We start from the raw sequence: 13,083 nt of genomic DNA on the forward strand, positions 1-13,083 counted from the left end.
GACACGGTTCAGTGCCCTCGGCTCTCAGGTCAGATCTTTGTAGTTCACCAGGCTGGCCAGTCTCCCTGTCACCACTTTGGTGCAATAGGGAGAATCCTTACAAGCTGATGAGGCTGGTACTGTTGCAGGTGTGAAAGGAGCTGTTCCAATGTCTTTCAGCTTGAGGACCACACAGGTGGGAGCTGCTGTGAGTCAAGGAAAAGCATCTACCCAGTATGAAACATGAGGTTTACTGCAGGCACTTATGTGTCAGCATCTGCAAGCCAAGTAGGCACTTCATAGCTTGCTCATTAGAGATTAACTTCTTTTTGTGCTGCCATAATTAGGAAGATGCTTGAAAATACAATTTTAAGATATGCTAATCTGTGTGGAAAGCTTTTATTTTTTTAATTACCCACTGAAAAAAACCTTCAAGTGTGCTTCTTTTTTGAAGTAGTTCTGCAGATGTGCCTTCTATCATCTGTTTTTGCTCACATCCTTCTTTTTTGCAGTATTTTAGGCTATTCTTTTAGATTTGATGGATACTATTGTATTACTAGAAGAGAAAATCAGTATTGAGATTCGTCTCTGCTCTCCTCTATGCAACTCTGTGTTACAGTATTTAAAATATTTATTTGTGTTAATTATTTGTCAAGCTAATGAAATGAGTTGCTTAGTCCTGTCAGAAGACCAGAATATAGTAGTTGATAATCTGTTTAATTCCTGAAATGCAACAATAAAATCTGTTAAGCATATGAGGTTTATCAAATTCTCCCAGGATTTCAGGGCTTACTAACCTGTATTTGGTTAAGTACTTATTTCAGACAGATGGAATTTTTAGCAGTTACTGAAATTCCTTTCCAACCTACATGGAAATCATGACTGACTCTTGAATAAGACCTGATTTTGCAAGTGTAAACATTGCATATTGGAGACTGCATACCTGGTAACTATACTTTATTTGTAAAATTATTACAGTTAGAGAGCTATTTTTTGCCATTTTGTTTGTAATCATTCTGGTTAACAATATATTTTATGTCACCTGATACTATGTTCATCTAAATTCCCTCCATAAATAGGGATACCTTGTCAGTTATTCCACTGATAGCATTGCAGGCATCCTTTGATTAGAGTTATATATTAGAGATACAGGGTACTGACTCACAGCATCTACTGTACAACTGAACCAATATTTTAAGTAGAATTTCAGATATGGTATAGTAAAACTTAGTGACATCTGTATTTTTAAAAAATCACTCTCATGAATTAAATTGCAATTTAATATACTATTATTATATAAATTATGTATCTGAAAATAAAACTGCACATTGATACATCTTTAGAAGACAATATTGACAAAGGCGGTAATTAACGAGATTATTACCTTTTCAAGATTGATTTATCATGGTTCACCCAGGGGATTAGAGCTCTCAAGCATCTTACAACCAGGGTTTTTAATTTATGGCATAGGTAATCTGTGTTGAAAACTAACATCTGTCATAAGAACATGCTCAATAATTTTGTAAGTGATGTGGTAAACTGCTGTTGTCTCTTTCCAGAGTGGTTCCGCCAGAGCTTTCCCAAATAGGCATCTTTGAAGGTCAATACAACCCAAAGGAGTTTTAAACAAATAAAGATGGCTCAGAAATAGCCAGGGACAAAAAAAAACAAACCCAAAACCCTGAATATTTGTTCATCTTCTCTGACTCTACAGTTTAAGCTGTGTTTCATGCTGCTGTTTGGTCTTGTCTGCCAGGGGCAACCAAGAGAGCCAAGATAGATCTTTCTGCACCGGTGGGAGGTCCCAGATAGGGGATTGAGTCAGAGGAAGCACAGATCACAACCAATACATGTTAGTATGCCTCTTATTAATTTAGCTGCTATAACAAACAGAATTGGGGTGTTGCTGTTAGTAGCAGATAACTGCACCCATTGATTCAAGTCCCAGTTTGCTCATGCATAGGTTCATTGTAGCTCCCAGGTGGGAGCCACAACAGGGAGGGCAGCCTCCCCTCTTTCCTGGGAAGCCAGGCTTGTACTAATGTACCTTCGAGCTGGGTATTCAGAAAGTCACTCAGGGCACCTTGTTTCATGAGGTATCTCTCCACAGGCCCTTATCTGCATGCAGCAGCCACTGCCTTTCTGGTTGTGATCTGAGTTCAACTTGAGGAGAGTTCATGCTGGGGCCTTGTGCAGAGCTGGTGACTCGGGGTGTGATGAGTTTATTGGTTCTCATGGAGTCAGCAGCATGACCAGGCTCAGGAGCTGTGCACATCTTGGGAGAGTTCACACACTGCTTCTTGGCAGGCACAGTGTTGCCTCCTATGCTGGAAACTATTGTTCCATCCCCAGACATGGGGACCTACGGAGGACATTCACATCAGCTCATACCTTCTGGCCTGCAAAATTGTTCTCACATGAAAAGCGAGAGCCTAGACATCTCTGCAGACCTTGCTCTAACACATCTCTCCCTGAACATCTAAATCATTTCGTCTGCAGGTGCTGTAAGACCTACAGGTCTGTCAGTTTGGGAGGTGGGGTGTTGCTATCCCCTTATGTATTGTGCTCTGTAACTTATTTTATGGCTTTAAAATTACATGCTTTTGAGACAGCCAGCTCTGGTTGAAAGTGTACAAATGCAGCTCTAGCAATTTTTTGGTTGCTTTGAGATTAAAAATCCCCGTAGTAATATGAACGATTCAGAGTAAGATGATTTTTCGGTGGATTGTGGATTGAAGAGTCAAAAGGACAGTTGAGGCTTGATGTAGCAGCCCACATCCAGGCAACTAGTGCTCCTTGAGATACAGAGTGTTGTGCATGGCTGTCAGCTGGTGCTGTGAAAGCCTCTTATGCAGTTGATTTATAGTTAATACTATTGCCATAATGAGCAATGTTGATTGCTCTGATACCATTGGCCCTCCCACTTGACAGTAAATGCCTATGTGTGCAAATCTGAATTTGGTCTATAGTCAATATAGTAATTGGAGCAATTTGGATGAGTGACTGCAAGGTACCTATTCTAGAGTGAGCTTTATGTTTCTCTAGACTTTTTATTTTAATCAATACTACACATCCTATAATTATCATGGGAGGATAGGTGCCTAGATTGCACATGAAAATCTAAATTTAGAATCTTAACTAGACCCACTTCATCATCCTACATTATACCACAATATATTTTTATCTATTATTATCTTGGTGACTTCTTTTGCTGTTTATTTTTTGCTGTCTGCAGTTTGTGTAATACAGATTTCTCAAATTTAAGATGAGGAGAGATTATGCAATTGAAAAAGATTTTATTATGTATATGTATAATAAAACAAATATGTACAAATAGTTTCTTAAAATAGGTTAGCTTGCTTACTTTCAGATAATTGTTTACAGTAGGTTAAAGGATTGCTCAAATGAGAATGCTGTGTTGTGTCATTTCTAATTTTCTGGTCTGAATCACGCTTCATGCAATCACTGTATCAGCTCACTGCGTGGCTGCCAAGCTGCCCACATGTTCCCATGATGAATTTGCCAAGAGAAGTCTGATCTCCTTCTGGCCTTCTGCATTTCTTTTGAGTCTTAAGTCCATGGGTGTGTGTATTAGCTACTGTATTTATTTGTGCTTTATTTGTTGGAAGCTGGTTTAGACTTTTGTTTCAGTTTCCCCTGTTGACTTGACTGTGTAAGTTTGCTTTTGAAAATCCTATGGACTTAGAATTGGGCTGTGAATATACTTCAGGTCACTTGGCTTTCCTGAAAACTATAAAACATTGTGTGTTCAACACACTACAGCAGATCTACCACGACTCTAGAAAAACAGCTTTGAAATATAAATCCCAAATGCCAGAATATAGGTCTTCAACTTAAAGTAATTAAAAAACTGTGTTTAAAAAAAGTGCATAAAATAAAACCCGTGCCTTTTGGCATTTCTTAGCTGAAACTCGGACAGTTCCTTCTTTTCTTGTATGTTTAGAGCTGTGCTCATCAACTATAGTATTTTTGTTTTCATTTACCTTCAGCATACCTCACAGTCTCACAAGTCCTGATGGGTGCCTGTGCATGAGGGCTTACCAAAAGAAGCACAAGTGCTGTATCTAAACTGGGTTCTGCTGCTTACATTTCGCCAGTCCTCCTTTTCTAACTTTTTCTTTCCTTGTCCCAGCCAGGGTAGTTACCAGGTATGTGCCTGGCTTTTCAAACTCCAGTGAAAACACTTACCAGGATTCACTGCTGTTTTAGGGATCATAGCTGTAGGCTAAGGCCTATACCAGACCTGTGTGTTAGGTACTGTAGAAAGACAGGAAAACCACAGTTCCTCTACGAAACAAGCTAATGGATTGTTAATTGCTAGTTTGTATAGTGATTTTTAAACCTTAATCCAAAATGTATAATCCAGAGCTAACCAGTGTGCCCAAAGGGGAATCTGAGCATAGTTTGGGGGGAAAATAACTGTACTTTTTTAAAAGATGGCAGTTCTGTCACAGTGATTTTTCTGCTTACAGTCTAGTATTACTTTAAATAATGTGTGTGTTATAAATGGTTACCAACGTTCTTTCCTTCTGAAAATTTATTGAGATTTTGTCCGTGTGATTTACCAAAGGATTGCAATAGAAAATTTGTATTTTTGTGTTCAGTTTTCATTTCTTAACTCTATGCTGTACATCTTCAAACTGGGATAACTTTCTGCTGATGATCATATAATTTCTTCTTATCAACTTGTATTTGTCATCTTTCCCCCTAGTCTTCATGAGTACCATTTGAAAGGATTTCTTTTTTTCTCCAAAATTTTAATAATATTGATTTTTTTTAAAAAAAATGAAACTGGATTCTGCTGTCTGAGCCCTTCTTTTGTGCATAGTCTTTACAACAAATCGTTCCTAAGAAACATGAAGCTCTAAGTTAATGTAAATTGACAGTTTGCAGAGAAAATTTTTTCTTCATGTCCAAAGGAAACCACCTTAACAGAAGACTATGTGTGAATTTGAAACATTAAAAAATTACTCCCTCTCCTTACCTACAGAGATACTTGGTGTGACGTGTCTGACCTAGAGCACTGGTTGCAGAAGAAATATTTACCCAGATAGCTACATTGGCTGCCTCTGCTTGTAATGATTTTTGGCAGTCATGACAAGCATGGGTCGAGAAACTAGCAGTAAGATCTTTAGCCATATGTAGTTCTCCAACACCAATTTCTTGCCATGAACCACATTTGTTTTCAGCAGAATGAGTTCATTATGGAGTGTGTGCTCAGATTAGTTATTCTAAGTATTTCCTGGCGTATTGTGCCTTGAAATGAATGTTGGACATAGAGTATTAAAACTGTTTAGCTGGTTTCTCTGAAGTCATGTTTGGATAATAAAAATGCAGAATGGAGGGGAAATGCTTGTAAAACTTTATTTTTGCCTGTTTGTAAGGTGATTTTTTTTAAACACAAATTATATAAAATAGCTCAAAGGGATTTGCAGATCATTAAACTCTTAAATGTGGTTAAAATGCTTGAAAAATCATATGTTCTATATTTTTATAGAGATTTTATCATAATTTCTCTGAATGTGTAAAATTTTGCAAGGTTGTGGTGTTTTTTAAAATATTCTAATCCTAAAGGGTCTTATGGTATTAGGTGCCTGAAACTGTTTTCATGTAGCTCATACCTAGCAGGACTATGCATATATTTTGTTGCTTCCTCAGTTTAAGAAGTTTTCCTTAAAAAACCCTAGTTTTATTAATTTTGACTTGAATTCCTTCCTAGCAGTACTAGAGTAGTATGAGAAGCCAAAAATGCTGAAGGCAAAAGCTTGACCAGCAAAAGAATTGCTTGCAAACAGTTATGCATACCAGAGATCATGTTTTCCTAAGGACTGCTTCTGGTTCTGCAGTTGAATTTCTCCTGGAGACAGTCTTGTGCATGAAGTGGTGTAAGCATTGTGGGATGATGTGTGACTGGCAACTAGTAGTGATGCCACTGATTTTTCATTTGGGACATTCTGGGGAAAAAACTCTTGTCCAGTAATGGGAAAATGTTTTCGATCTTTCAGACAGAAGTATTCATCTTATTTACACATTCTTTTTTGTTTGTTTGTTTTTAAGAATATGGAATTGCGGGGTTCTGTAGATCCATTTGCTCAAAAAATTGATTCAGATCTTAAGCAGACACGTATTGCAGGTAACTGTGGGGTTTTCTCAGAGCTTTGACTGGCAGAGCAATCCCCGGCCTCTGCTCAGGATTACCAACTGCTGTGGTGGGAGGCTGCAAGGGGTAGTGAGGCACCAGCTCTCCTCTTTCCAGCCGTGGCAGCAGATGTTGAGCATATCTGAGTTCTGCAAACTTGTGTACTTTTTTCATGATATTGTTGAAATTGGTTCACTGCACTTTTATGATTTAGATATGCAGAATGAGTTGTTTTCGCTTTTTGATGGACTGTGAGACAGCGATGAACCTACTTGTCCGCCATCCCCAAAATACTTTAGAGATGATAATTTTTCCCTAGCAGTATCTTAGATCAGCAATCCAGAGATTTCTTTCTTGTAGAATAGATGATACTTCTATATATATACTTTCTTGCTACACCTTTTTACCTTCCTCTTCATTTCTTCCTTCCCCCTTCACAGATCCAGTCAGTTCAAATATGCATGCAGGTACTTGAACTTGGTGTTGGTGGTTGTCCACTGAGTCCCAGGGATGACCCAAAGTCTTACAGGCCTTGATCTTCTCTGCCAGAGGATGAGGAAAGAGCCACTGAGTTCAAGAACCTTGGATGTGGGCATGGTTTCCTCTTCTAAGCCAGCCTTCTTCTGCATGCTGTTAAGCTGATATTTTTGTGGCATACCTGCAGTGAGGCCAACAGAAGGAAATGAGTTTTCTTCCGAAATGAGTAGGAGTTTTTAGTCTACTAGAACAAAACAGGAGGGCTAGGTCTTGGAAGAAATGGGAGAAGGATCCCTGCAATGAATACTGGCAACCCTTTAGTGAAGCTGAATCTCATTAGTGCGTGGACAGGATGCACATATTGCTTTAGTACACTCTTTTTTTCTTGAGAAATTTATGTAAACCTAGTAATTATATGAGCTTCAGATATTCTATCTGAACAAAAACTGTGTCATTGCAATCTTGTTTGTATTAAAAGATAAGACTTGTCTCTGTTGACTGTGAACAGAGGCTGAGACAGCTCTTGAAGTATTTTGAACGTGTTCTCTGTCTTTTCAAGCACAGTTTGAAAATTTAGTCAAAAACCAGTGCAAAAAGCTGTCTGATACAAGAGGATGCTGTGCTGTTTATTGTGTTTTATGGCTTTTCATTACTGCAACTGAACAAGAGAACTGATGTGTATGGAACTGCACTAGAACAACATTGTAGATGGAGGGCTTTGGGGGAAAAGAGAGTCAGGGCAGAGCACATATAGTTATGAGCTGAGTTGATAAACAAATAGAGATTAAATAATGAAAGAATACTGAGCAATGTGCAGTAATAGAAATCACTGCTACAATTACAAAACTTCCCAACATTACAAATGGAGAGGAAAATTCAGAATTAAATGTATTTGAAATGAGTTAAACTTCTTGAGAATAGAAAAGGCAGACTCAGAGAGCTTTCTGTGTACAACTGAGAATATGAAAGGCTATTTATGCCGAAGGAGCAATAAAAAACCCCAACCCAAAGTTTTGATCAAAAGGTTTGTGAGAAAGGAAGATAATGAGGTGGCTGAAGAACAACTTGTTTTTACCAAAGCCAGGGCTTATAAAGAAGCATATGAGGCATAACTCTTTAAAAATTGCAAACTCTTATCTGGAAGGGTTAATGATAACTATACTTTTCATGTCTATGATGTGTATGAGGCATAAAGCAGTGAATAAACCAAAACTACTTAGGCAAAGGTTAATACTTATGGTAGTAATATCTTGCCCTTACACTGCTTTTAGATCATCACACTGTTGTTCTACTTGGAAAATTTATTTGTAATACAGACTGCATAATAAAAATGTCCACATCGTTTATTATAGTTGAGATGCTAGATGATGGAAATCTGTCCCATCCAGGTGTGCACGAAGTATACCTCTCAGGAAGGGAAAGGAGTGTGTAAACCAAGCTAGACTTAGAGCCCTCTCTGCTGGATGGCTGGGAAACAACAATTCTAACAGGAAAAAATAAGAATTCTAGTGTAAAAAAGAAAATCCGAGAGGCTACTGCAAGAAAGCTAGATGTAAACTATAAATCCTGGGTACTTAAGGTCTTCCCTAATTATAAGCAAATGAAATAGTATACACTTATTGCATAAAATGGCCTTCTCTTATTAAATTGTCAGGTGATATATTTTAATGATAATTCTTTTCTTTTGAGTATATATGAGATCTGAGGGGGGAAAGAGGAATTAACATTCCATCTTAGAAATTTTAAAAATTTGTAATATCTGTACCAAAGAGGAGTATTCATGTAAAGGATTTTCAAACTATATATAGCATAGGGGGTGTAGATGGGTTATGTGTTTTGTAGTAATGCTCCAAAGAAATTAATTCTTACTGGAGGAGCTGTAGTAATATGTGGAAAATAGGCTATTACAAGATGAAGTACTTTCTAAAAAAAGGCACTTGGCAAGATGTAACACGTGTCTGTTTTAAAATAAAATATATTTTCCAGTACAAGGGAAAACCCTATCATAGTAATTAAAGTCTGTATCTTATTCCTAAAGTGAAGGCAAACACAGACTTTTAGAATTTTTTTTTCATTTCTTTCGACTAATGGAAACAGGAAAGGAGAGATGCAGAGAATGATTGGATTGCCACTTTATTGCCAGCACTGAAAGATCCACTGAAATTACGCAGCTCCCTGGAGTCCAGTCATTTGGAACTGATTCTGAAGTCTGTGTGTGTGTGAGCACACATGTATAGCTTTTATGTGGGTCCTTTAAGCCAAAAAAAGGCTAATGGAGATAAGAGGGATCAACTTTGAATAAACTTGTGAGGAATTTATTTATTTATTATTCACAGTTGACTCTCCCTTCTTCCATGGTCTTTCAAAATGTGATAGCAGCTGAAGACACTCACTTATGGTCACTGAAAGTTCATTAGCGAAAAAATTGCAGGCTTTGTGTATGGTTTTGGAAACCTTTGAAATCTTGTATGCGTGGAGAACTACAGCAAAACAGTTTTTGACCTTTATTAAACTTGGTTTCCTTTCATTTCTGTCTCATAGGGGAGAAGCACGTTCTACTAATGTGTGATGTTTTGTGAAGTGTTCACTATGAAGTATTTATCTTTTTTTGAGTTATCATTTCACTTAAGGGTAACAACTTGATTAATGGCATTATGAAGCAGATAGAGTAATGGAGCTGCTTTAGGGGTTTTTTTGCCTACTTTTTTTCAAGCCACAATGACATAACCACTTGAAAATTTAGATTAAAATGGTGTAAGAAGTGTAACCTAGTAAGACACAGAAAGATTTTGTAGTATACTTTTGTTCTGGAAGAGTAAGTCCTGTGAGGTGACTATTTCTGAAAAAGACAGAAAAAAAAAAACAAACAAAAAATAAGAAGCCTGTCCAGGTAATCAAACTAACTGGTATGAATTTATCACTTTGTATCACTTACTAGGTGTTGTGTGAAAGGCAGGAAGAACTTTGTATACGGGACTGGATTTGTTCTCTTGAAATAGTGCAAATGTAGAATGAAGGATGCCTTTTGTATTTGTTACTTTACCTGTTTTTTTTTTTTACTTGTTGATGCAGCTAATTCTAATGATAACATGAACAAAGAAATTTTAAAAGTCTGTTTATAGAGGTTGTTATGGAAGTACCTCAGTAGTGTTTATTTTCCGCAGAAGAATAAATGCAGAAACATTACATTGCCATTTTTAACTCTTGATAGATCTCAAGGTGTTTTCTCAAATGCTTTTTGCATAAGAAACAAAGTATTTTCTATAGTTGTATGATACATATAGAATATTAGGCAACTGTCTAATGGCTTGTTTATATGTGTGTATGCACACACACAGACATCTTCTTGCTAGAGTAAAAAATGCTACCTAATCTCTGCTACATGAACTTCTGAATGTGTTTTAAGCTACATGATAAGCATATTGCAAAGATTATAGACAGTTTTAATGTAACCTAAGAGAGGCCTCAAAGACACTTGCATATTTGCCAGTATTGACTCTGGAGTGGAAGCCGTGCAGCAGCATGATGCTAAAGGAGAGCTGTAACACGTCTGTGGAGCCACCAGTCAGTGGCTATAGTGTGAAACAAATGCATACATTTCATAGGTCATATATGGAAGAAACTCCTTTGAAATTTCTTTTTATCCCCTGAAACTGTCAGAGGTCTGATCCAGTCTGTCAGTCCTGCCTGGCTGTAGTTACCACAGCATAGTAAAACTTCAGCAGTCAGAGTGCTCGATACTAGTGTCCTAAACCCGTAACCATATTTCTACTGTAAAGGCATCATCTTTCTCAGACTAGCTTGGGTACTTTTTGAATATGTTTTAGACAGACAGACCTCATTAAAAAACAGCAATTGAGTGACTGAGAGTATACAACTGCTCTCTGTTTCAACTGTGAGTTAATGATTTTGCAATTAATAGTCTTATGGTGTCAGGAGATCTTACCTTGTTCTGTGCTGGGATGGAGTTATTGTACTGTACAGACCTGTTTTCTCATGACTCAATAAAATCTTTTTCCAAAATAATTGCACAATTTTAAATACTATGTAATTTTAAATAGTTTTTCTGATGCTAACTTTACCTGTGCTATAATTTGCCACAGAATTTTCTTAAATGAATTATCTCATGTATATATCTATACATGGTTTTATTTTTATTTTTTCAGGGCATGGCTTTTACCTTGGAGGAGAGGCAACAGTTGAATATTCATGGATTATTGCCACCTTGCTTTCTTGGTCAAGATGCTCAGGTTTTTACAATTCTTAAGAATTTCGAAAGGCTGACATCTGATCTAGACAGGTAAAGTATGACTATGGAACTTCATCCTAATTACCAAACCACGAGTCTTTTACGTTTTTTTTTATGGTAGTACAGATGAAATTTTGGGGTTTTTTTTCAAGCTATGGTGATTGATTATGGGGAATCTATAAGTTAAATATATACTTTTGCTGAAAGGCTTTCTTCGAAAAATCAACTCCTACTTTAAAATCGTAATGTTCCAGGGCTCTCCACATGAACTTACTTTGATAATCAAATGACACAAGGGTCATCAGAAGCAAATGAACTCATGTGATAGTAAAAGTCAGTAATGTCTTTATATGCATATAGATACGTATGCATTAAAACATATAAAAATAATAAAGCATTATAAAATTAATGTGTCATAAAGTATTGTTGTGTTTGGGGTTTTTTCAAGAAAAAAGCTGGGGAGGGCTTTAAACATTTATGAGTACTAAAATGTGGATTTTTTTTTTCCGAAAAAAAATCATATTTTGTAGGCTCTAGAACAGAAAACTGTTCCTTCATTTTTTTTCATCCTGTGCCTTGCTTTTCTCTGTTGTGGGCTGTCTTGTTATCTGTATGTAATACATGGCTTTTAGTTACCCATCTGTTGGTGGCAAGGCTTTTTTATAATTTAAAGTTACCACAACCTTTGTTTTCTGTGGAGTCAGAAAAGGATGAGCACAGTCTTCCAAGTCAATGAAGAGCTCATGATTGTGGTATCTTTTCTAGGTTAACTCTTTTCCAGTGGGCATTATCAGTTGTCACAGATCAGTAGCTTCCCAGGTTAGAATGTTTATTATTTGGAGTCCCCACATGTAGGAAAGTGCAAAATTTCATGGAGACCTGTGACTCAGCCATACATCTTATTATAGGGGAAAACTTTATCCTTTCCTTCCCATCTCCTCCTTGACTCTGCCTTGAAGTAGTCCCTTCATGATACATCTCATTGTTTTATATGTTTCAGTACATGTAACACTTTAAAGCAATTTCAACTGCTTCTTTCTACTTGAATTGCTGAAATTTCTCTTCACTTATAACTTAGGAAGAAAAAAGGTCTTTATCCCATTGCTGCATGTATTTTTTAACTAAGAAAGAAATTTTGCTCCTACTTCAGGTCATAGGAGAAAAGCACTTGTATTTCTCAAAACATCACAGGTAGAAAGTTACAGGTCTAGCTATGAAACAGCCAAAAGGAGAGCAGCAATATTTCCAAATCTTAATTTATTTTTTTTTTTTAGCAAAAAATTGTGGATATTTAAGTGGCTTTTTGCTAAAATGAAAAATTTCTTCAGGAAAGGCAAAAAATAAATCATCTATGAGTTTTAAATTACAGAGTACTAAAACTTTGAATGCTGTGCCATTTGAACTGAAATAAACCACTGTATACTGAAGTTTTGATTGCAATGGGAATAATGAAATAAAAATAACTGTCCCCAAGTATTGTGGGTATAGTTTGCAGAAAACTTGCTTTACCATGTTAAAAGAAAGAGAAGAAAAATCTGTCTGTCTTTGGGGTGGAAAGAATATTTTTTGAAAATACAATTAATCCACATAGAATAGACATAAGTAATACCCAAGTATAAAGAAATATAATATGTTTACAAATAAATGTAAATTAAAGGTTTTTGAGAAGCCATTTACTTCAGATAATATTTTTCCAAATTTGTCTCTGTTAAGCTTAAGATCTGTAAATACTTAACTAAACAAAAATTTGGTGTCTTCCTTTCCCACCTATGAGTCTTCTTGTGCATTTTCTCTTTTCCAAATAAATAGTTAGATAAGGAAGAAATTTGTTTCCTGTTCCTGTGACCAGACATCCCTAAAACAGAAGCGCTAACATTGAATTATTACATCCATGTGTCTTGAGTATTAGACTCTAGCTTGCCATTTTATACTATAAAGCCAGTTTTTATTATAATGCCTGTTTTAGTATAAAGGTTATATTGTATTGTACAGCTTTGCAGTACAAATTTATTATTGTTACTTTGGTTTTAGTGATGTACTTCAACTGACAAAACTAGCAAGTTCATAGAAATAGTTTGAAACTAATACAAGTTAGGCTTTTTTCTCACTAATGTATTAACTAGTCAAAATACTTCAATTAAGGTTTTAGTAATTAACATATTTAAAAAGTGAGAAACTGTGTTTATTTCCCAGTCTTATTCTGTGACATGTGGCAGTG

At 36.3% G+C, this 13,083-nt stretch overlaps 1 protein-coding gene across 1 annotated transcript in view; it reads left to right on the top strand.

Moving 5' to 3' along the window:
• The window catches only part of ME1 (malic enzyme 1), a 165,101-nt gene that overhangs the window by 29,491 nt on the left and 122,527 nt on the right, over nucleotides 1–13,083 (top strand). The window contains exon 2 of the mRNA XM_018078070.3: nucleotides 10,783–10,916. Coding sequence (XP_017933559.1) covers nucleotides 10,783–10,916 — 134 coding nt within the window. The remainder of the gene's footprint in view (nucleotides 1–10,782; nucleotides 10,917–13,083) is intronic.

This window comes from Manacus vitellinus, unplaced genomic scaffold, assembly GCF_001715985.3.
Source record: "Manacus vitellinus isolate BGI_N305 unplaced genomic scaffold, ASM171598v3 scaffold_4_pilon, whole genome shotgun sequence".
NCBI classification, from domain to species: domain Eukaryota; kingdom Metazoa; phylum Chordata; class Aves; order Passeriformes; family Pipridae; genus Manacus; species Manacus vitellinus.